At 41.4% G+C, this 22,384-nt stretch overlaps 1 protein-coding gene across 1 annotated transcript in view; it reads left to right on the forward strand.

Annotated features, from left to right (window-relative positions):
• LOC136845522 (transmembrane protease serine 9-like) overlaps positions 1-22,384 on the forward strand; it is a 657,893-nt gene that overhangs the window by 611,980 nt on the left and 23,529 nt on the right. Inside the window, exons 19-20 of the mRNA XM_067115701.1 lie at positions 2,245-5,539; positions 15,924-16,017. Of these exons, the coding sequence (XP_066971802.1) occupies positions 2,245-3,098 (854 nt within the window). The 3' untranslated portion in view covers positions 3,099-5,539; positions 15,924-16,017. The remainder of the gene's footprint in view (positions 1-2,244; positions 5,540-15,923; positions 16,018-22,384) is intronic.

Here is a 22,384-nt window from a genome sequence, read left to right on the forward strand (position 1 = left end):
ATAAACAATAGCTACACCTGCAAAGCTGGAGCCGACACCCCATTTGCTTGGGGCGTTGTATCTCCTGCTAGGATGACCCGAGAATGCGAAATTATTATTATTATTATTATTATTATTATTATTATTATTATTATTATTATTATTATTATTATTATTATTATTATTATTGAGTCATAAGGAATATGCCCAAAAAAAAGCCATTACTTTCCTGTTTTTTTTTTTTTCTATCAGTCATTCTATTCGACTGGGTGGTATTTACAGTGTGGGGTTCCGGGTTGCATCCTGCCTCCTTAGGAGTCCATCACTTTTCTCACTGTGCGCTGTTTCTAATAGCACGCTCTTCTGCATGAGTCATGGAGCTACTTCGGCATCTAGTTTTTCCAGGTTCCTTTTCAGGGATCTTGGGATCGTGCCTAGTGTTCCTGTAATTATGGGTCAGGTTTGATACTTATCAGTTTTTTCTCTTTCTTTCTCATCTACTCTGGTACTTCGACATCAATGAGTGGTACTTTCTTCTTGATTTTGTCAATCGTTGTCAAGTCTGGTTTATTGGCACGGATCACCCTATCTGTTCTGATACCATAGTCCCAGAGGATCTTTGCCTGATCGTTTTCTATCACCCCCTCAGGTTGGTGTTCGTACCACTTGTTACTGCAAGCTAGCGGGTGTTTCTTGCACTGGTTCTGTGCAAGCGCTGGACATTTGCTTGCTATGTGGCTTATGGTCTCGTCTTTCATATTGCGCTTCCTGCATATGGGTGAGATTTTATTTCCATCTATTGTTCTTTAAACATATCTGGTTCTTAGGGCCTGATCTTGTACGTACTGCTGTTAGCATTCCTTCTATTTCCTTCTTGAGTTCTCCCCTCTGTAGCCATTGCCATGTTTCTTTGCTGGCCAGTTCTTGAGTCTGTCTCATGTGCTGTTCGTGCATGGGTTTGCTGTGCCATTTCTCTGTTCTGTCTTTCATTCTCCTGTCTCTGTATATTTCTGTGTCTTCGTCTACTTTTATCAGTCCTTCCCATGCACTCCATAGCTATTCTTCTTCACTGGTTTTCAGGTATTGCCCCAGTGCTCTGCTCTCGGTGTTGACGCAGTCCTCTATGCTTAGTAGGCCTCTCCCTCCTTCCTTTCATGTTATGTATAGTCTGTCTGTATTTGCTCTTGGGTGTAGTGCTTTGTGTATTGTCATTTGTTGTCTAGTTTTCTGGTCTATGCTGCAGAGTTCAGCCTTCGTCCACTCCACTACTCCCGCGCTGTATCTGATTGCTGGCACTGCCCATGTGTTTATGGATTTCATCGTGTTTCCGGCGTTGAGTTTCGACTTGAGTATCGCCTCAAGTCTCTGCATATATTCTTTCCTGATCCTGTCCTTCATCTCTTGCTGTTGTATATCCATTATTATTATTATTATTATTATTATTATTATTATTATTATTATTATTATTATTATTATTATTATTATTGTTGTTGTTGTTGTTATTGTTATAGGGAGTATGTTTATAAAAGGCCATTTCATTCCTGTTATTATTATTATTATTATTATTATTATTATTATTATTATTATTATTATTATTATTATTATTATTATTATTATTAACCAAAACGTACAGTCATTCTCAGGTCTCATGACAGTTAGTATTATTTTATCTTTTAATATCTTCATCATTATTATTATTATTCTAAATATACATATAGCCTACACGAACCAGCCAAATAAAAAAAAAAGTTATTACCACGCAAGGTCAGCTTTCAAACAGATATCTGTTTCCCAAATAGAAATAATAATATCAACAGAGAACAGCAGAATACAAATGAGAATAGCTATTAATGTCGATTTTCATTTTGTTGGTAATTCTGGGCCGTGAGTCACTCGAGAACAATCGTGGTGTTTTGATATGAAGCAAGGACGGATTTTACGAAGCTTTTTCGTGAAACTTTTTTTTATTATGACACGAGATAAATTATTGTGCTAGATGATTTATCCTCATATATTCCCTTTCGACGGAGCATGGTTTTTTGTTTGTGTACGAAGGCACGGATGTATTTATCTTATTATCAGGCTAAAGTGATTAAGGTTTTTCAAGACGAGAATTTCAAGGTTTCTAGAAGTGACTGAAGCTTTATGTCTGCACAGTCATTTTCCAGCAATGTCATCAAAGGAATATGTCAAAATTTGTCATTATGCTGAACATGAGAATTCCCTCCAGAACAGATTATTTTTAAGTATCCATTTTTATTCCAGATAACGGTGGCGACCCATTCATAAACTGTCAGTGCGGTGTGGCTAACGAGGCAAAACTATCACAGACAGTGCCACAACAAGATAAATTCCCATTCTTGCAAAGAGTGCAACCACTAGATGAATACCCTTGGATAGTGGGCATCTTGAACCAGAACATCGACAAGCAAAAGATCTCCTGCAGCGGAGCCATCATAGCGGACCGTTACGTCTTGACGGCTGCCCATTGCTTGGTGGATTCAGCCACTGGCAATACTGTCAGTCCAGGGGAGATCAAGGTCAAGAGATCATCGAAACACTTTAAATTCCCGGCCTTGGGAACACGAGCGAAGAGTCTTGTCGTCCACGAGAACTACAATCACGAGAGCAGGGAAAATGACATAGGGCTCATCAACCTCAGGAGACCCATCATCAGGAGGAAGGGACGGCCCATATGCCTTCCAGCGGACGACAGCTTGACAAATAAAGGTGAAAACGACGTCGTAGCTGGCTGGAGGGCCCAGAATGTAAGTGTCTCTACTCCTAGTGTTTCGAGGGAGAGCACTGTTCCTGTTCTGTGCAAAGGAAGCCTCGCAAACGACACGCAGGATATGGTGAATTTGGCCTGCGAGATGCAAGAGGAAGCGGGTGACGAAGATCCTTGTTTTGGTGATTCTGGGGGACCTCTGTCTACTGCTGAAGGGGGCATTCACACCCTCGTGGGAGTGGTGTCTTTCGGCACTGGATGTGGAAAACTGAAAATGCCAGTTATTTACACGAGAGTCAGCCTATATCTCGACTGGATTAAGGACAATACGATAGATGGCAAATATTGTTCTGGGTCTGTGACTCCTCCTACTGGAGACACTTCCAACTAAATTTGAGGGTACTGATTACACTTAACATCACATTGATCATTACCTTTTACTTAGTGAGAATGGAAGAGGCATTGTATCCAATACTTTCCCCCAAAATTGACAGCAACAAAAACTTAACACAATCAAAGTATGACTAACCCTTGCTAAAGAGTTGTAATGTGCGAAATATTCTGTAAATGAAGTTTTCCTTTAAAGGCTGCTTGCAGGTTTTGTCATATTTCTTTATGTGCATAATGTTACTAAAAAAAAATTGTCATATTTTGATGTGGAGAACCTAATTATATGAAATGAAATCTTCATTTTCTTTATTCATTACTTATTGGTCTAATACCTAGTTCGATTTTTTCACTTGGGAGTAAGTTTTTGTCATAAAAACACAAGAATTATTATGAAAACTAAGTTGGTCAGAATCATTATTCCTCAGTCAGTGGTCTTTCTCAAAACCGATTCTTCTGCATAGACTTAAAACATTTTTTGATCTCAGATTTGTCAACAAAATAGTAAATATTTCATCTGTTATTTGAGTTCACGAATCTGAACTTTCATTAATTAAGTATATAAAAACTACTCGCAAAAGTATTGACGCTTCTCTCATTGCCAGTTTTAATTTCTAATGAATGAAAGTTCCAAACTCTCCCTCTCATCCCCTTCCCACCCTCCAGAGCTCAAATTAGTAAGGACGGCTCATTAATAAGATCTGGATTTAAAAGAAACAAATGTCCATTTTTAAATCATCATTATCCTGATTTATTTTGGGGGTACCTCCTTTCAGCCCATATTTTCCCCCACACCCGTAGTGGGGTACTGCCGTCACTGCACCTCATGCGGTGCAATATAGGCATTACTTGAGGGTCTTTGCAGGGTCCCTTCGGCCCCTAGCTGCAATTGCTTTTCCTTTTACTGTACCTCCGTTCGCATTCTCTTTCTTCCATCTTACTATCCACCCTCTCCTAACAATTAATTCACAGTACAACTGCGAGGTTTTCCTCCTGTTACACCTTCGAGACGCTTACTGTCAATTTCCGTTTCAGCGCTGAATGGCCTTAGTTGCCCCAGTGCTTGGTATGTATGCCTAAAAAAATCTATAAATCATATTTGGTCCCTCATACAGGCCTCTGTTTGTCAGCTGTAGTTTGTAGTTTTCTTGGAGACTTGGTTGCATGTCATAACGCTTTTAAAACAGTCAAGTCTTTTATTCCTTCCTTCGTGTTTCCATATTTCCAAATAGTTTAGTTCCTGGGATACCTTCTTGCTTGATAAAAAATCTAGCCTCTTCCTTTACACTGACTCATATTATCCATTATTCATAACTGTAAGTCTTTGCAACAAGACAGAATTCAGAATTCTCTATTTTCAGCACAAGTCAAATTATAACCAATTAAAAGTTCGTATTGAGATGTTGACGAATAAATATGAACCTTGTGTCCATTTATATTAAGGTGAATTTATCTATATTATTATTACCACCATTTCGAAAGTCTGGAACCATTTATAGAATCCATGAAAGTAATGTTAATGGTCTGACCTCTTGGTCTGACCAAGCAGTCGTGGTGAGACAGTTGTCGTGGATGGACGTGTTTGGAAAGCAACTCTGGACCCGTGCCGTTGAGAGGACGCTGCCGAATTTCTGATCGGTGTAAGTATAAAGAACTTGGAAAAATAAACAAATATCAGAGCGTAAGTATAATTAAAGAAAGACTATTATGCTTCTCGCATAGAAAGTCGGTGTAATTAAACAGTAGAACCCATCTTAGTGAAGAGTACATGATTCAGATTTACGAAGAACTGGAAAATGAATCTGCCTAAGCAAAGGTGGAAGAAAACAACGTACTGTGATAAAAGTGTAGATATGGCATATTGAACGATAAACACTGATAAAGCGTAAAACAGATTTAAGCATTATCGAATATCTCGTATTTGTGTAAAAGGGTTCAAAGATTACAAGGGATCAATAAACTGAAAAAATAATGGGTGAGTTTGCACACTGTCTTTGAAATTTAATGGCTGAAATCTGAAGAATGAAAAATGAAAACCTGAACAGGATAAGATGCAAGAAACGATTACAACAATTTGCAAACACAAGTCAGTTATGCAAACAAACTGAAGTTGCAGATGAAGAAATCCATTGTGTTCAAAACTCCAATTCTTTACTAAACAGGCAATGGATGATCAAATACTTAAGGGATTTTCTGCCAGATATATACTACAGACTGTTAGAAAAAAGACTGCGTAGAAAGATGGAATCAAGGCTAACGTTGATGAGGAAGAAGACAAACGAGATTAGGATAGCAAATATCTCAGATGACGGTGAGGTAGATATAATCATTAGGGTACATACAAAACGAAGTCTCTTTGGCTGCAAGATTTGAAAGACACAAAATATGAGACACTGTGTTATCATGTCTCTAACGGAAAAGGTCCATAGGGCTAAGGATAGCAAGGTAAGTGTATCCAGCAAAACCTAAAGTTTCCACCACAGATACCATACTTATGACAGACATATATATGAATATAGGCCGCTTGTCAAAAATCAAAGTAACCCAGCTTACTCTTTTTAATTCTGTCTATACAGACTATTATATTCATACAAACCCGTAAGGTTGAAGCAAGCGCATTATACTGGAGGATGTATATGAAGGTTAATGAAAATGGGACGAAGAAAAATAATTAGGAGCTATGAATTGTTAGTGAAGGCTGTGCCAGATGTTGGTCTACAGATTTGCTGAAAAAGGTAGCAAAATAATGGTTGACATGTCTTGAAGTATGATACCAGATAATGCAGGCTTGGTTGATATATATTTTGAGGGACTCTTAAATTAGCACGGCTGATTGGTGTTCAGCTGATGGTTCTTGCAGCTACAGTTCAGTAAATGATTAAAAATGAGATATCAAATTAAGATCGGAGGGTTAAATTATATGGTTTGAAAATGAACAGCAGATTTGCTATAAAGCTTTCACCGATGAAAAAAGAAACAAAACTTGATTTAGGGAAAGCAATGAGAATAGACAAGGGGGTAAAACTATGATCTTGTAGGTAAGATTTATTTCCATATCTGTTCAGCATATCCATATAATTAGAGAGTATGATGTACGTATATGAATGTTGAGAAGGATTCGGCTGTATTGAATTCAAAGTTACTTCATTGTTTACTTAATGATTTGTGGTCGTTACGTTGTGGTTAATTCTAATCCCTGCACCAAGTCGATGTACCAAAAAGCTTCTAAGATCTCTAAATTTTAGACTAGATAGGCGATTAAAATAATATTTTTATAACTTACATGTTTATTGTTTTGTATTAATTATAACATTTCTTATATCTAATGTATAACCTTAAAACAATAGTTATTTCTTAGGCATACGTTCTGAAAAGTTGCCAACTATTATTATATGGTAAACAATAATAGTATTCTCTTGTATATTTGTTTTAATAGTTTTTGTTACAATGATTGAATACATTTAGACCAGAAATAAATCAAAGAGCTTCATGTGTGTGTGTGTGTGTATATATATATATATATATATATATATATATATATATATATATATATATATATATATATATATATATATATATATATAAAATACTGTAATTAGCTAATGACTTCATATACCATGCCTGGACAACTAAACGACTATTGTCCTAATTTTGATATTCTGAATATAAAACATTTTTATTTTATATTTCACTTTTAAATATAATATTTATTATGCAATAATATATAAATAATGATAAAAGCATTAAAATTTCCTTGAAAAGGAGAAACCGGAAGGGTGTTCTGTTAAAGTAATTTGGTAACACAAGAAGCAGACGAATTTTTTAAAAGTGAAACACGACTAACAAGAAAACACAATATAATATTGACAAACGTTAAAATAAACCATGTAGTGACATTTGAATGATTTAGAATAAATATACACAACTATTTATTGCTATGAAGCTTAGATTTATTGAAAATTACTAAGACATCATCTTCAATTTAGCGTGAGATGAGCTAGATTTTATAGAAGTGATTTTACTTATATTATATATATATATATATATATGCGTTTGCTTGTATGTATGTAGGTATGTATGTATGTATGTATGTATGTATGTATGTATATATATATATATATATATATATATATATATATATATATATATATATATATATATATATATATATATATATATATATATATATATATATATATAAAACTTATAAGTAATGCCACTTCTATAAAAATCTAGCTCATCTTAGCTAAAATGAAGATGATGTCTTAGTAATTTTCAATAAATCTAAGTTTTATAGCGATAAATAGTTGTGGATATTTATTCTAAATCATTCAAATGTCACTACATGGTTTATTTTAACGTTTGTCAATATTATATTGTGTTTTCTTGTTAGTCGTGTTTCATGTTTAAAAAATTCGTCTGCTTCTTGGTTTACCAAATTACTTTAACAGAACGCCCTTCTGGTTTCTTCTTTTTAAGGAAATTTTAATGCTTATATCATTGTTTATGTATTATTATATAATAAATATTATATTCAAAAGTGAAATGTAATGTGAAAATGTTTTATAATCATATTATAAAAATTAAGACAATAATCGTTTAGTTGTACAGGCATGGTATATTAAAGTCATTAGCTAATGGCTTTATTTTTATTTTTTCAGTCGTTTTCTTCATAGTATTCATCCCATTTAGACTGAAAATAAATAAAAATTCACTTAGTAACTCTTATTGTATATTGCTTTCGTAAAATATGGCATATTCTACGTAAAATCGAACTTAATATCTTCGGTGTAGACAAAAGAGTTGCTAATTATCCATAACCGAGTGATTTCTGTTTTAGTTACTGTATCTATCAATAGATGACCATAGCGTCAGTGGCACGAAATTCCAAAGTAAGAACGAGCTTAAAATTAAATAAGAAAGTATAGTGAAAGTCTTAATAGATTGCATGGAAATATATTTATAATTATAAATATTAATTCATAGTATAATGTGAATGAAACTGAACATTTTTTTATTATTTTATCAGAACGCTACAGTTTTACTTTGGTATTTTTAACAGTCAGCAGGATGTATCAGTGGAACACCCTAGTGTGCCCAAGAGCAAATCTGCAATGGATTCATAATAAATTAAAGTAATGTCATGGCAGCTAAACTGCTCTATTTGGATAATGTAAAGCTCGGGTAGTTTACAGTTTAGTTGGCCCGGCCGCGCAACACCTGCCCGAACTACAAATGTGACTCCGCCCAGGTAAGTAGTTCCCCTACCCGACCCAGCAACCCCACGCTTTCTAGGGGGGGTCCAGGGGGCGAAGCCCCAGGCCTGGTTAGGGCACGCCGCCCTATGTTAGGTTAGGTTGGTTACATCTGGTTAGGTCAGGACATGGCACTACAGGAAAAGTTTGTCTTGTTTGCATTCGTCCGCCAGTTTCCAGTTGGAACCTACACACAGCCAAGGATAACTGAACTGTAGGCTCTCTTAAAGCTCGGACTGTCTTGAGCATTGTAAGTTTATTTATTTTTATACTGGCATGGCGTGAATTAATGACATTTATTACCTTACTAGTATAGGGTAATTTGTTAACTGTGGAGAAAGTGCATTTTTTTCTGCTCTGGCCAGAGTCAAGTTGTCCAGGGAGCAAAGCTGTAGCCTAAAGTGCCCCACCGTAGGTGAAAGGTAGCAGTTAACTTTGGTATTTCTAAGCAAACAGCTCTGTACGGACTCTTGCCTTCCGCCCCCTAAACCCCCCCCCCTCCCCCATGAAGGAAACACTACTTTATACCAAAAGCTCCCCTACAACACTGCACTTGCGCGATAGGATGCCAGGATGGCTATCATACAACTGAGGTTGATTACAGTCGGTCGACAAAAAGTAAATGTAAGTTCTTGATAAGCAACCAAAATACTATAGGAAAAAATCAACATCCAAAGGAATACCCGATGCGGAGCTCCTGCTTAGTTCTACTGTAACTTTTGTAAATGGTATTTTGGGACCTCAAAATGGGCATATACCCTAGGGCTCCATCAGTTTCTAGGTCAGGCATTTTACCATTAAGCTTGGGTGACAGAGGCCCACCCATATGGTGAGTGAGGCAAGATTTTTATATACAGGCCTAGGTAATTCTAAGCCCGCTGTCCGCGGTGAGGTAGCCTATGGCAGTTGACGTTTTTCTATAGAACTTGACCTGCTGAACAAGAATTTCAAGTAAAATCTTGTCGGTCGGCTGTAACTAAAGCGTAATAGACCCTCGAAGACTGCACACCGGTACCGTGGGTCCCCTGCACTGGCGCATACAGCTCAAGGGTAAATTACAGTTTAGCTGCAGCCGACGGGCAAAACATTACCCTAAACTCATGCAAAGCAAGCAAAGCAACACTGAAAAACGTCAACTGCCACAGGCTACCTCAACTACACACTAACCGTTGCTTGCCATCAGGGCGAAGAAACGTAAACGGTAAACAAATCCGCCATCTTGGGTTACGTAACCACTAGGGAGCCATATGTTCAGCAGGGCGGGGGGAAGAAGAGGTACTGCACAAAAGGTACAAGTTGGTAAAGTGACGTAGGACTTATGTAGAAACATGGCGTTAAATGACAGTTACCCAAAAAATAATAACGCTCCTACATGAAAAGCACTAAAACCTAATAACACCAAAACACAGGTGACCTAACTACCTACTAATAAAGAAGATAGTTTAGGAACCTTACCTTAAAGGGGTGGAGGGTACAATTCAGCCGCCGCCTTTACAAACGCGTGGAGCCTCGTCTTCGGGTCATCAAAGTGGATTTTAAAATGGGCTACTGCCAAGTACCCGACGAAGTTGTACCCCTTCGCCCGTACCTAGGCGTCGTCTCACGAAGTTCCCTCCACCTCCTCTCAATAGTATTTGTATGCGCACCAGTTACTGGGTCCACAAAGTTCATGGAGTGATTGACGGTTAAGCGAGACGTAGCCTTCGTCCTTCAGGCAGTCATAAGCTCTCCAGCAATCAGATACAATAGTTGTCCCCGGTACAATGTAGTCCTTATAACTAAGGTAGCAATTGACACAGGTAAGAGGAAATTGCACTTGGTTACAGGCTCAGAGGAGCCGGGAGGTTCGGGGGGTTACGTCCGTCATCATGCTGGGTTGAAGAGTGAGTGAACTGTGCACGGTGAACTGCACCGGAACAGGGTAGGAAGGATAAAGTTGGGGGTGCTAAAGTGTATTTCTGCTTTCAGTTTAGTGAAGGAACGGGCGCTGGGATGACTTTATCCGCATTTTTAAAATAATCTGGCAGGCTCGTATGCTCTGGCAAGCTGGTAATATTGCGCTGCGCGCCAACCACAGGGCTTACAAAATATGTAAAAAAGGTTTCTGTTAACGTCACTGAGAGAAAGTGGTAGCGAAATGTCCTGCAAGACCCTTCTCCTCCTACCCCATATACATGCTTCAGGTGTCTGCCGACAAATGTAAAGTAATTTTTGTAAGTTATTTATGGTAAAATCATGGAATAAGAGACGTCAATATATTTGTGAACGGAAAAGTATTGGAAGAACGTTACAGGCACAAGCTTACAACGAATAGGAAACGGTTATAAAACAGTTGAGCAAAAGGAATACATGTAACTGAGTTTATGTATCCCCAAATTCTCCACCTGGGTGAAACGTAATGTTGGGGTAACGTTGCAACGTGATTGGTTGGGTACAGCCACCCAAAAACCCACCAACTGCTTCTCTCAGTTGGAGGCATTGGATGAACCGAAAGCTCCTGTAAGACCGTGGCATGCGTGACATGGCCTGGAATCAGCAGTAGTAGTGGTATGTGAAAAGTGCCTTTGTAACGGCTCGCACTGTCCATTTATTCCCCCTTATTTTTACGCTTGTTTTTCGTGTTCCAAATGACATATATAACTGGAAATACAACAATAAATTGCCCAAACCTTTTCCCAAGTTATTTACCCCACCCAGAACCCCGGATTCCCAACGGGTCCCCCTCACCGTGAGGTATTCTCGAAAGTGTTTTTACCCACCCAGGACCCAGATTCCCAACCGGTCCCCCCTTACCGTTGGCTACAGTTCCAAGGTAATTTACAGCTTAATTACAGCCGAGCGACAAAATATTACTTTAAATTCTTGTTCAGCAAGTAAAGTTCTATAGAAAATGTCAACTGCCATAACCTAGCCCACCTGGACAGCCGGCTTAGATCTACCCAGGCCTAAATGTAAAACACGTGACCCATATATTTTTCCAACCAGTTGTATATTGTGTTCTGTGTAACTTTCATTTCTTGGTGGAAATTTCCTCCGGTTTTTACATTTATTATACAATTTGTGATAATTCTATATATTAGCTCGGTAATTCTATCCCGGCTGTCCAGGGTGAGCTAGACTGTGGCAGTTGGCGTTTGAAACACAAATTTTATTTTACTTGCTTTACAAGGGAATTTAAAGTCATATTTTGTCGCAGGTTGTAACTGGCTGTGATTGACCTTTGAAGACTACACGCTTGAATTACCTAACGCAGGGGTAGGTCAAAGGCGGCATTCTAGGCAAAAATTCCCCCAACCTCCATAGCTAATACGGCAAAATTGTAACCAGTAAACACCTCTAGGGTACGTTATGTTGGTATTTTTGGTGGGGGGTTTACTTGTTACAATTTTGCCGTATTAGCTATGGAGGGGGTGGGGGCTTGCCATGGAATGCTTTTTAGACCTACCCAGGCGTTAGGCAATTCAAGTCGCTAGAATCTTCAAAGGTCAATGACAGCTTAGTTACAGCCGGCCGACAAAATATTACTTTAAATTCTTGTATAGCATGTAAAATAACATAGAAAAACGCCAATTGCCATAGTCTAGATCACCGCGGACAGCCGGCTTAGAATTACCGTAATATTTTGTCGCCCGGGTGTAACTAAACTGTGATTGACCTTTGAAGACTAGATGACTTGAATTACTTAACGCAGGGGGTCTAAAGCCATCATTCGGTAAACGCCCATATCCTCCATAGCTAATACGGCAAAATTGTAACCAGTAAACACCCCAGGGTACGTTATGTTGGCATTTTGTGGGTGTTTACTGGTTACAATTTTGCTGTATTAGCTATGAAGGGGTGGGGGCTTGCCGCGAATGCTGAATTAACAGACCTAAATTTATATACTAATGCGTAAGGTTCAATATCAAGTCGGGTAGTTCTTCAAAGGTCAATGACAGCTTAGTTACAGCCGGCCGACAAAATATTACTTTAAATTCTTGTAAAGCAAATTAAAATAACATAGAAAAACGTCAATTGCCATAGTCTAGCTCACCGCGGACAGCCGGCTTAGAATTACCATTAGCTCTGTGCCTGTTTTTACTTTTTCAACTGGTGTTGGTAATTCTAAGCTGGCTGTCCACATGAAACTAAACTATGGCAATTGACGTTTTTATGTTATTTTACTAGCTTTTAAAGAATTTAAAGTAATATTTTGTCAGCCGCCTGTAACCGAACTGTAATTGACCTTTGAAGACTACTCGACTTGAATTACCTAACTCTGAGGGTAGGTCTAAGCCAGCATCCCACGGTAAGCCCACCATTCTCCATAGCTAATGCAGGCAAATTGTAACCAGTAAACACCTCTAGGTAGAATTAGGTTGGCATTTTTATGGGTGTTTACTGGTTACAATTTTGCCGTATTAGCTATGGAGGGGAGTGGGGGGGCTTGCCGCGGAATGTCGTCTTAGATTTACCCTGTCGGTAGTGTAGTCTTCAAAGGTCGATTACAGTTTAGTTACAGCCGGCCGACAAAATATGACTTTAAATTCTTGTAAAGCAAGTAAAATAACATAAGAAAACGTCAATTGCCATAGTCTAGCTCACCGCAGACAGCCGGCTTAGAATTACCCTGGTTTTTTCTACTCTTAGGGGTTCTGATACTGGCGGTGCATCTGCTTGTTGTCGGCCAAGTGGAATGCCCCTTCATCATGTTTAGTACTGGCGGGGGTTGGGTACCAAACGTTAACAAGTTATTGCACTTGCTGGAACGGGATATGAACCGTTATGCAAAAACAGGTCGGGCCGTGCTCTGCCTTTGAAGATCGCGAGAAAACCCCTTGTTGGATGGACTGGGGTTTGCATTACAGGTTAATTAGACTCGAGCGCCAAAAATGAAAGCTAAATTCATAATTAGCAACCAAAAAACTGTAGAAAAAGTCAAGTTATAGTGCCGTCGGCGACGCGGAGCTATCCTTTAGTTATACCCAATGTGTTCAGCCAGCTTATTAGGCTAGGAGAGGCAAGGGTAGAACTATATAGTAGCTCTGCGTCAGCGACTGCCTTCTAACTTAACTTTTTCATACAGTTTTTGGTTGCTAATTATGAATTTACCTTTGATTTTTGGCACTTGAGTGTAATTAACCTGTAATTAACCCGTAAAGTCCATCCAACAAGGGGTTTCCATATACGATCTTCACAAGACAGAGCCCGGGTATGTCTGTTTCGAAAGGTTCATATCCCGTCCGGCAATTGCAATAACTTGTTAACGTATGGGTATTTTTAGGGCCAGTACTAAACACGGCGAAGGGACATTCCATTTGACCGACAACAAACAGATGCAATGCCAGTATCAGAACCCCTAAAAGTGTAGAAAAAACCAGTTGAAAAGGTAAAGACAGGTGCGGAGCTAATATATAGAATTACCGAGGCAAGGCTAGGCTTCCCGGGACAGATCAGAGGCCTAAGAGTAGGAAGGTTAAGTGGCTAGGGGTTGACTGCTCATACAACTGAAGGCAGCAGCCAGTTGTATTTAGGCCTGCTGTATGCCAATTATTCTCGACCAGATATGCAAATTCATCCAGGTATAGGACTAGGGTAGTATTTTACACTAAACTATTATTTGTTATTGGGGTTCTTACTCTGGTCTGTCTCCATAACATGATTAGTACGAAACTTGTGCGCCAGTCTGTCGTAAATTTACGGTAACTGAGATATTTACCATCTAGGCCTATTGTTCATGTTTCACTTTCATTCCAGTAGGGCTGGTACTAAACACGGCACATGTGGGACTGGAGCTGGTACTAAAGTAAAACTTTACCCAGACTATGTAGACATTATCCATTTGGTTGCAGTTACACCGGCTGCCCAAGCCCATAGTCTCTGTGATAAGCTAATCATTGTGCCAAGTAAGCTTGTTGATTCTTTTAGCCACATTGATAGGCAGTTGCATTCACAGTTAGGACTAGGCTAGGAATTATATCATAGATCACAGTTAGGCTATACTGTACTGCAATTAGTGTCTTAAGCCTAGGTTGTGGTGACAATAATTGTACCCTAGTTAACTTTTATCTTGTTTTTGGTTCATTCCCCAGGCATTGGACCCCTGGTCAGACAGATGTCAGCAGATGCCGTTGCATAATTATTTCACCTGCTTTTTCACTTAACCTAATATAGCCTAATTTTAAATATTAGGTTATGTAGGGGCTAGGGTTCAGTGTTCACATACAAACTTGCCAGCTGGAGGCAAGGATTTGATGTTCCTACACTAATATGCAAAGTAAATCCAAAAATCCACTGGGACCATTATCGTGTGGTTTAACTAGTTTGTAAACGGTGACAATATTATGTTAAATAATGTCTATGTTCCTTGTTATATTACAGCTGTTAGAGCAAAACTAGGTTTTTTGTGATTTGGGGTCATTTAACAGCTGCCAATAAGGCATTACATAGAATGTATTGAAATTGATTTTATAACTTGTAAATAAAATATTTACTTTGTTTTCGTAATATACAATCCAACTTATCTTTCAAATTACACAAAATGAATCCTCAGCATAAACTAAACTCCTGCAAGAATCATTCATCATTTATATAGATGGAACGTGACATTTAAAAGTGAGTAATATACAGTGGGCATTGCCTATGCTGCCACAGCCAAGTTTTGGACAGTTTAATATATACTTGCATTTTTTTTTTTTTTTTTTTTTTTTTAAATCTTCAGCATCTCTGTAGTGATTGATTGCCTTATTCCCCACGCTTTCAAAGGTTAACTTGTTGAATGTGCAGTTTTAACAAAGCTTAGAAACTGTTCTGCTAGATTCAGAAGAAAAGCTTGAATTGTTCAGTTGTAGGAAAACAGGTGGTCTTCCATTTTGCTTATCAGTGTCTTAAGTTTTGTCCTTTATTTTTTATATTTATTTATTTATTTTTTTTTTTTAACTAATCCTGTATTTAGGTCATTTAGGCTATGCATGTTATTGTACAGTACCACCATTATAAGTATTTAAGAATTAAACATGAACCGAAGTTGTCAGTAAGCCCATAGTTTGAATGCCAGAAGGAATGACTGTCAGTCAGTAGATCACTGACCTAACCCAGCGTTTCTTCATTACCCTAGTTTGATTACAGTAATGTAGGGAAAGCATATGCTAACTCTTTTATCTTTGCAAGTGACAGTTACTGTGGAACAATTTGTAAAGGGGAAATTAAGTCACAACCAAAGTTTTTTAGGATTTATTACAATATTATCAATTAGTTAAGCCAACCAACAGAGTCCCCTTTCTGAACTAGAGTAGGGCGGGCCCAAAAGTTTTGTTCATAAGGAACTTAAAAATTGGGGAAAGGTTAGTATGTAAGAGTTTGACTGGTAAGCATCACAACTTGGGGAAAAAGGGGACCACATAGAACCTTTTGCATTGTTTGAGATGTTTTGCATAATGTTTGTAGCAAGAAGTGAATGTATATAGTAGCAAGAAACTAGGTCTTGACATAAACTGGAATTCAATACTTTGCATTGTATGAGGTATTTGAGTCAAAACTTTATTTTTTAGACCCTGGTTAAGCTTCCCTGTTGTAACTGTCTTTTTATCTCTCAGAGAATTGCCACTGTTATCTGCAGTGTCACTTGGATTTGGTAAAGCGGTAGTCCAGGAGGTAACATAGAAGCCATGTCAATTCTTCAACACTGTAGTAAGTACTCTATTCATTTTAATTGTTCATTTGTTATTAAAATATGAACTTTGGTTGATGTCTCATTGCTTGAGCAAGGCTTTAATCTTCATGTATGTAATGAGAACCCCTTTAAATACTGATTTGTTCATGAAACTTACCCGTCAGATATATATAAAGCTGTATTCTCCGAAGGTCCGACAGAATTTCAAATTTCGCGGCACACGCAGTGGCCGGTCAGGTGGTTAGTACCCATTCCCGCCGCTGGGAGGCGGGTATCAGGAACCATTCCCATTTTCCATTCAGATTTTCTCTGTCGCCGGTGTTGTCAACAACTGTTGTCTGCACCTCCGTCATAGGATTTGCTTTTTCTAGATTACTGAGTATCTCATTGTCTTTTGGTATTTTGACTTTGGATCGGTAGATCGGCATACGCTTTTTTGACTTTTTTTGGTTTTGATTTAGATTATCATTATGTCTGGGTCTAGCTCGGCTAGTTACCGTGCGTGTGTGATGTCTGAATGTAAGGTGAGGTTGCCGAAAGCTGCGGTTGACCCTCACACTTTTGTTCTAACTGTAGGAAGCATATATGCAATGTTGAATGATAGGTGTGATGAATGTGCTTCTTTGTCTGAAAATGAATGGAAGAGCGTATGATAAATATGTGAGGAAGTTGGAGCGTGATCGACTGAGGAGGTCTTCCTCCAGGAGTGCTTCTCTTTTGGAAGTGTTGATGTCGGCCCTAACTAACCCTGTACCTTTAGATCCTAACCCTGTGGTTTTGTCTCCTGCCCTGAGATCGTGCCAGTGGAGACTAATGCTCTCCGTATGATGGAATCGATTCGTGCTTTAGAATCTAAAGTGTCAGCTCTCCAAGATAAGTGTTGTGAAGTGACTAGTGCCCCCAGTGCAGTGGAGGGCGTCAGACCGGCCCCATCATGCCTCTAGGCCTGGACCTCTGCTGGACTCCCAGGACTCAGGGAGAAGGGCATGTCGAAAGCCGAAGGAGGGTGACGGGGAACCCCACCGGTCTGGCGTCCCTTCGGCAGGTCCTGAAGACGTTTCCCAGGCTGCCCAGGCTCGATCTCGTGTTCGGGTCCTGAAGGACTGCTTCTCGTCCTTCTGACACGTCCTCCCACGCAGGGGTTGGAACCGTCAGATAGACTCTCGCCCTCTTAAGAGAAGCTTTTAGGAGGAGGACGCCACGTCCTCTTCTCTCCTACTCTGTGCTCTTCGCCAGAGTTTGTGGATGCGTTTCCCCCGCAAAAAGAAGTACCGGACGTCATCCCAAGAAGACGTTTTTGAGCGCCCAAGAGCTCTCCCTCCTCAAGAGAAGAGGATTAGGACGCCCGCCCCTCGTCCTTCTGCCTCAGGTTCCGTGATTCTCCAGAGAGAGAGGCGTCACCAACGAGGATTTTATTGCCTCCATGCAGCAGCAACTCTCCTGTTCATTGCAGAGAGAGAGTCCAGGTCCCGTCCTCGTCGGAAGGATGTTAGACTTCCAGTGAAGAGATCTAGGCGGTCTCCTTCTCCTGCTCCTCGTTCGTCACCTTCGTCTGCTTCGCCTGCTCGTCGTGGAAGGAACCCTAGACTCTCGTCCCCAGAGGGTGTTGGGGAGGATCGTCTTGACGTCACCCCAGGACGTCCTCCTCCTTCTCGTTCTAGACGTCATGTTCTCCATTTTGTTGATGACGCTCGCCAGGCTTATGACGTTCGTCATGCTGCCAGACGACGCCCCACCCGGCTGGACGCTCAAGAAGCTCGTCATGCTGCCAGACGTGACGCCCCGATGGACGTTTTTGACTCCTTCAAGACGCTCCGCCTCGCCGTTGCTGTCGGCTCTCGTGTGGTTCCTGGTTCTCCAGCTGCTTTGCACGCCAGTTCCTCTTCCAAGCAGAGGTCCCTGCGGCGTGTTTCCTCTCCAACTTCTCTCTGCTCTTCCCCGCCCGATGTTGGAGATAGACTCAGACCATGGTCTCGGAGTCTGAAGATGAGTTGAAGGATCAGTCCTCGTCCGCTTCGGACTACCAGATCCTCGTCAAGCTGTTGAAGGAATTGTTTCCTGACAAGTTTCTGCCGGCAGTTCCTCTCTCCCTCCTTCTCAACTGACTTTTCTAAGTCTAGGAAAGCTCCGGGATTTCTGAAAATGACTAAATCGCTCTCCACTAAGCGGGCCTTCAAGAAAGTCCATTTTGGATGGACTCCCGCAAGGCTCAAGGAAAGACTTCTTTTCGCCCTTCCCCCTTCAAGACTCTCGGGAAAAGCAGGCGATGTGGTATGAGACCGGAGAAGACTTGGGCTTACGTCTTCCTTCCTCATCTAAGGGAGACTTTGCCTTCTTGTTGATTCGAGTAGGAAATCTCATCTGTCGACGGCCAAGATTCCCTGGACTCTTACGGAGATGGACCATCTTTTGAAGGGCCTTTTCAAGACGTTAGAAGTCTTCAACTTCCTTGACTGGTGTCTTGGAGCTTTGGACATTAAGTCTCGGAGTCAGGACTCGATCTCCTTGTCGGAAATTTTGAGCGTCTTGTCTTGTATGGACAAGGCGGTCCGAGATGGTTCTGAAGAATTGGCCTCGCACTTTGCAACAGGAGTGCTCAAGAAGAGGTCTCTGTTCTTGCTTCAACACGAAGTCCGTCTCCTTGGCACAGAAAGGAGAACTGTTGTTTGCTCCCTTTTTTCCAATCATCTTTTCCCGGCTTCTTGGTAAAGGACATCGCTGCAAGCTTGCAAGAGAAGACCACACAGGACCTGTTGGCTCAGTCATCGAAGCGCCCTGCGGTTCCTGTGACCTCGACGACGCCAAACCGCAACTTTCTCCCAAGATGAAGAAAGCCCTTTCGTGCCGGAGCATCCTCGAACCTTCTTCTCGAGGAAAGAGTTTCTCGAGAGGTAAAGCCCTTGCCAAGGTAGGGGCAAGAAGTGATGTGATTCTCCTCCAGATACCGGTGGGTGCCAGGCTTCTTGCGTTTTCCAAGTCTGGAAAGTGAGAGGGCAGACAGTTGGTCCCTTTCGGTTTTAGAGAAAGGATACAAGATCCCTTCCTTTCTCCCCCTCCCTTTGTTTTCGCCCTTGGATCCTCTCAATTACCATCTTGTCCAGGAAAACAAGAGATCCTATACGACCTGCTGCAGCAAATGCTCGTCAAGAGAGCAATAGAACAGGTCTTAGACCTGAATTCCCGGGCTTCTACAACAGATTGTTCCTGGTCCCGAAACAGTCGGGAAGTTGGAGACCTGTGCTTGGATGTCAGCAGCCTGAACCGCTTTGTCGCTGAAAGAAACTTTCAAGATGGAAACGGCGCAGTCTGTTCTAGGAGCCTTAAGACCTGGGGATTGATGGTATCCCTCGACCTTCAAGACGCTTATCTTCCACGCCCGATACATCCTCAGTCAAGGAAGTTCCTGAGGTTCGTCTTGAGGGGAAAGGTGTATCAATTCAGAGCTCTTTGCTTTGGCCTGTCCACAGCTCCCATGATTTTCACCGTCATCATGCGGAATGTAGCAAGGTGGCTGCATCTGGCAGGCGGCGTCAGGTGTCGCTCTACTTGGACGACTGGCTGATTCGAGCGTCATCGAGGAGAGGTGTCTGGAGGATCTTCAAGCAACTTTAAACCTGACGAAGGAACTCGGCCTGCTGGTCAACTTCGAAAAGTCACACCTGATCCCCAACACAGTCCATCGTGTATCTGGGGATTCAGATGGACTCAGTGGCTTTTCGGGCTTTTCCGTCCCCCGAACGTCAACAGCTGTGCTACGAAAAAGTCCTGGCCTTCCTGGGGAAAGAAACATGTTCGGTGAGGGAGTGGATGAGTCTGCTGGGGACCATTTCCTCACTGGAAAAGTTTGTTTTCCTGGGAGACTACATCTCAGGCCTCTTCAGTTCTTCCTGCAAGACAACTGGGAAGACAAGGAAAATCTCGAGTTGTCTCTCAAACTTTCCCTCGAAGTGAAGGAGCATCTCAGGTGGTGGTTGGATCCCTCGAGGCTTTCAGAGGGCGTGTCTCCTCAGCCTTCCGAACCCCCGACCTAGTGTTGTTCTCCGACGCGTCAATGTCGGGGTGGGGAGCAACACTGGGCAAGAGAGAAGTGTCAGGCATCTGGAGAGGGGAACAGGTGGCCTGGCATATCAATATGAAAGAATTAGGGCGATTTTTTGGCCCTTCGATTCTTCCAAGATCAAGTGTCCGGTCGCACAGTCCAGGTGAACTTGGACAATACCACTGCTCTATCTTACCTGAAAAAACAGGAGGCACTCATTCTCGTTCCCTGTTCATTCTTGCAAAAGAGATCCTGTTGTGGGCGAGTTCCAGGAACGTTACGATCTTGACGAGGTTTGTAGCAGGCGTTCAGAACGTGAGAGCGGACCTGCTAAGTCGTCGCCATCAACTGCTCCCCGACAGAGTGGACTCTGAACCAGGAAGTGTGCCAAAACTGTGGGGTTTATGGGGTCGTCCCTTAGTGGACCTGTTTGCAACCTCAAAGAACAACAGGCTTCCGCTTTACTGCTCTCCTGTCCTGGATCCAGGAGCAGTGTCAATAGACGCCCTTCTTTGGGACTGGACGGTCTGGATTTACGCTTTCCTCCCTTCAAGATCCTGGGAGAAGTGGTCAGGAAGTTAGCGCCGTCGCAAGATACGAGGATGTGACTCTGATCGCTCCGTATTGGCCTTACAAGGAGTGGTTCGGAGGTAATGTCGCTGCTGGTAGACTTTCCAAGGGTGTTACCTCTTCGTCCAGATCTACTCAGACAGCCCCACTGAACGATACCATCAAAACCTCTCCGCTCTCGGTCTGACTGCATTCAGACTATCGAAATGCTGGTCAGAGCGAGAGGTTTTTTGAAGCAGGTGGCAAGAGCGATCGCGAGAGCCAGAAGAACATCCTCGATCGCAGTTTATCAATCGAAGTGGGCCGTATTTCGACAGTGGTGTAGAAAGCAGAGGGATTTCCTCTTCCTCGACCACTGTGAGCCAGATTGCAGACTTTTCTTCTTTCCTAAGAGGAAGTTCGAAGCTGGCAGTCTCTACTATTAAGGGGTATAAGAGTATGTTGTCGGCGGTCTTTCGACACAGAGGATTAGATATCGCCAACAATACGGACCTCCATGACCTCATTAGGCTCTTTCGAGACGACTAAGGTGCCTCAGTTTTGGTTCCATCTTGGAACTTGGACGTGGTTCTTAAGTTCCTGATGCAAAGCCCTTTTGAACCCCTTCATGCTGCTTCTTTGAGGAACTTAACAAAGAAGACTTTATTTTTAGTGGCTCTGGCTACTGCAAAGAGAATCAGTGAGATTCATGCGATATCTAAGTCAGTTGGTTTTAAAGGAGACGATGCAGTCTGTTCTCTCCAACCGTCTTTTTCTTGCCAAGAATGAGAACCCTTCTCACCCCTGGCCCAAGTCCTTTGAATTGAAAGGTTTGGCGGGTATTCTGGGCCAGGAACCAGAAAGACTGCTTTGCCCTGTTAGGGCTCTTAAATTCTACTTGAACAAGACTAAAGAGTCGAGAGGTCTTGCAGACAGGTTATGGTGCTCTGTGAGAAGACCTGACGTCCCCATGTCAAAGAATGCGCTGGCTTTCTTCTTGAGGTCCACCATTCAAGAAGCGCATAAGAGTTGTCAGAGAGTGACTTGAAGTTTTTGAAAGTTAAAGCGCATGAGGTTCGGGCTGTTGCAACGTCCAGTAGCCTTTCAAAAGAACATGGCTCTGAACGATATTATGAATGCCACCTTTTGGAGAAGTCATTCTGTGTTCGCCTCTCATTACCTAAAGGATGTTAAGAACAGTGTATGAGTCTTGCTGTTCATTGGGACCTTACGTTTCGGCTGGTACGATCTTGGGAGAAGGAGGCAGTACCCATCCTATCCTTTAATGTATGGTTAGGAATAGTTTTTAAAATTTTTGGTTGTGTTTTTATGGTTGTGGGTAGACTGTGGGGCAGTCTTCCCTTTCCTTAGTTTTTAACTAGTCACGATGTTTTAGGTCAGGTGGTTATTTTTGTCTCTTTGCTTCCTTCTTGAGGGCTATGATCTGGGTCACATAGTGGTCACGCCCCGTTGACAGATCATCTGGAACTCTCCAACCATATAGGTCTCTACCTCGTTGGAAACTCCAGTAAAGCAGACGCAGACTTGGGTGACAGTAATCACGAAGTCAGCTATGCTAAAAGGTAAGGAACCAAGATGTGTAATCATCTACATTGTTTTTTTCTCAATCCTATGCTGTCTCTGCCCACCTCCAATGGTGCGATTCAGCTTATATATATCTGACAGGTAAGTTTCATGAACAAAATGATATTTTAATGATAAAATAAGGTTTGTTCATACTTACCTGGCAGATATATATATTCGATAGTGCCCACCCACCTCCCCTCAGGAGACAG

The sequence above is a fragment of the Macrobrachium rosenbergii genome, chromosome 14 (genome assembly GCF_040412425.1).
Source record: "Macrobrachium rosenbergii isolate ZJJX-2024 chromosome 14, ASM4041242v1, whole genome shotgun sequence".
Lineage (NCBI taxonomy): Eukaryota > Metazoa > Arthropoda > Malacostraca > Decapoda > Palaemonidae > Macrobrachium > Macrobrachium rosenbergii.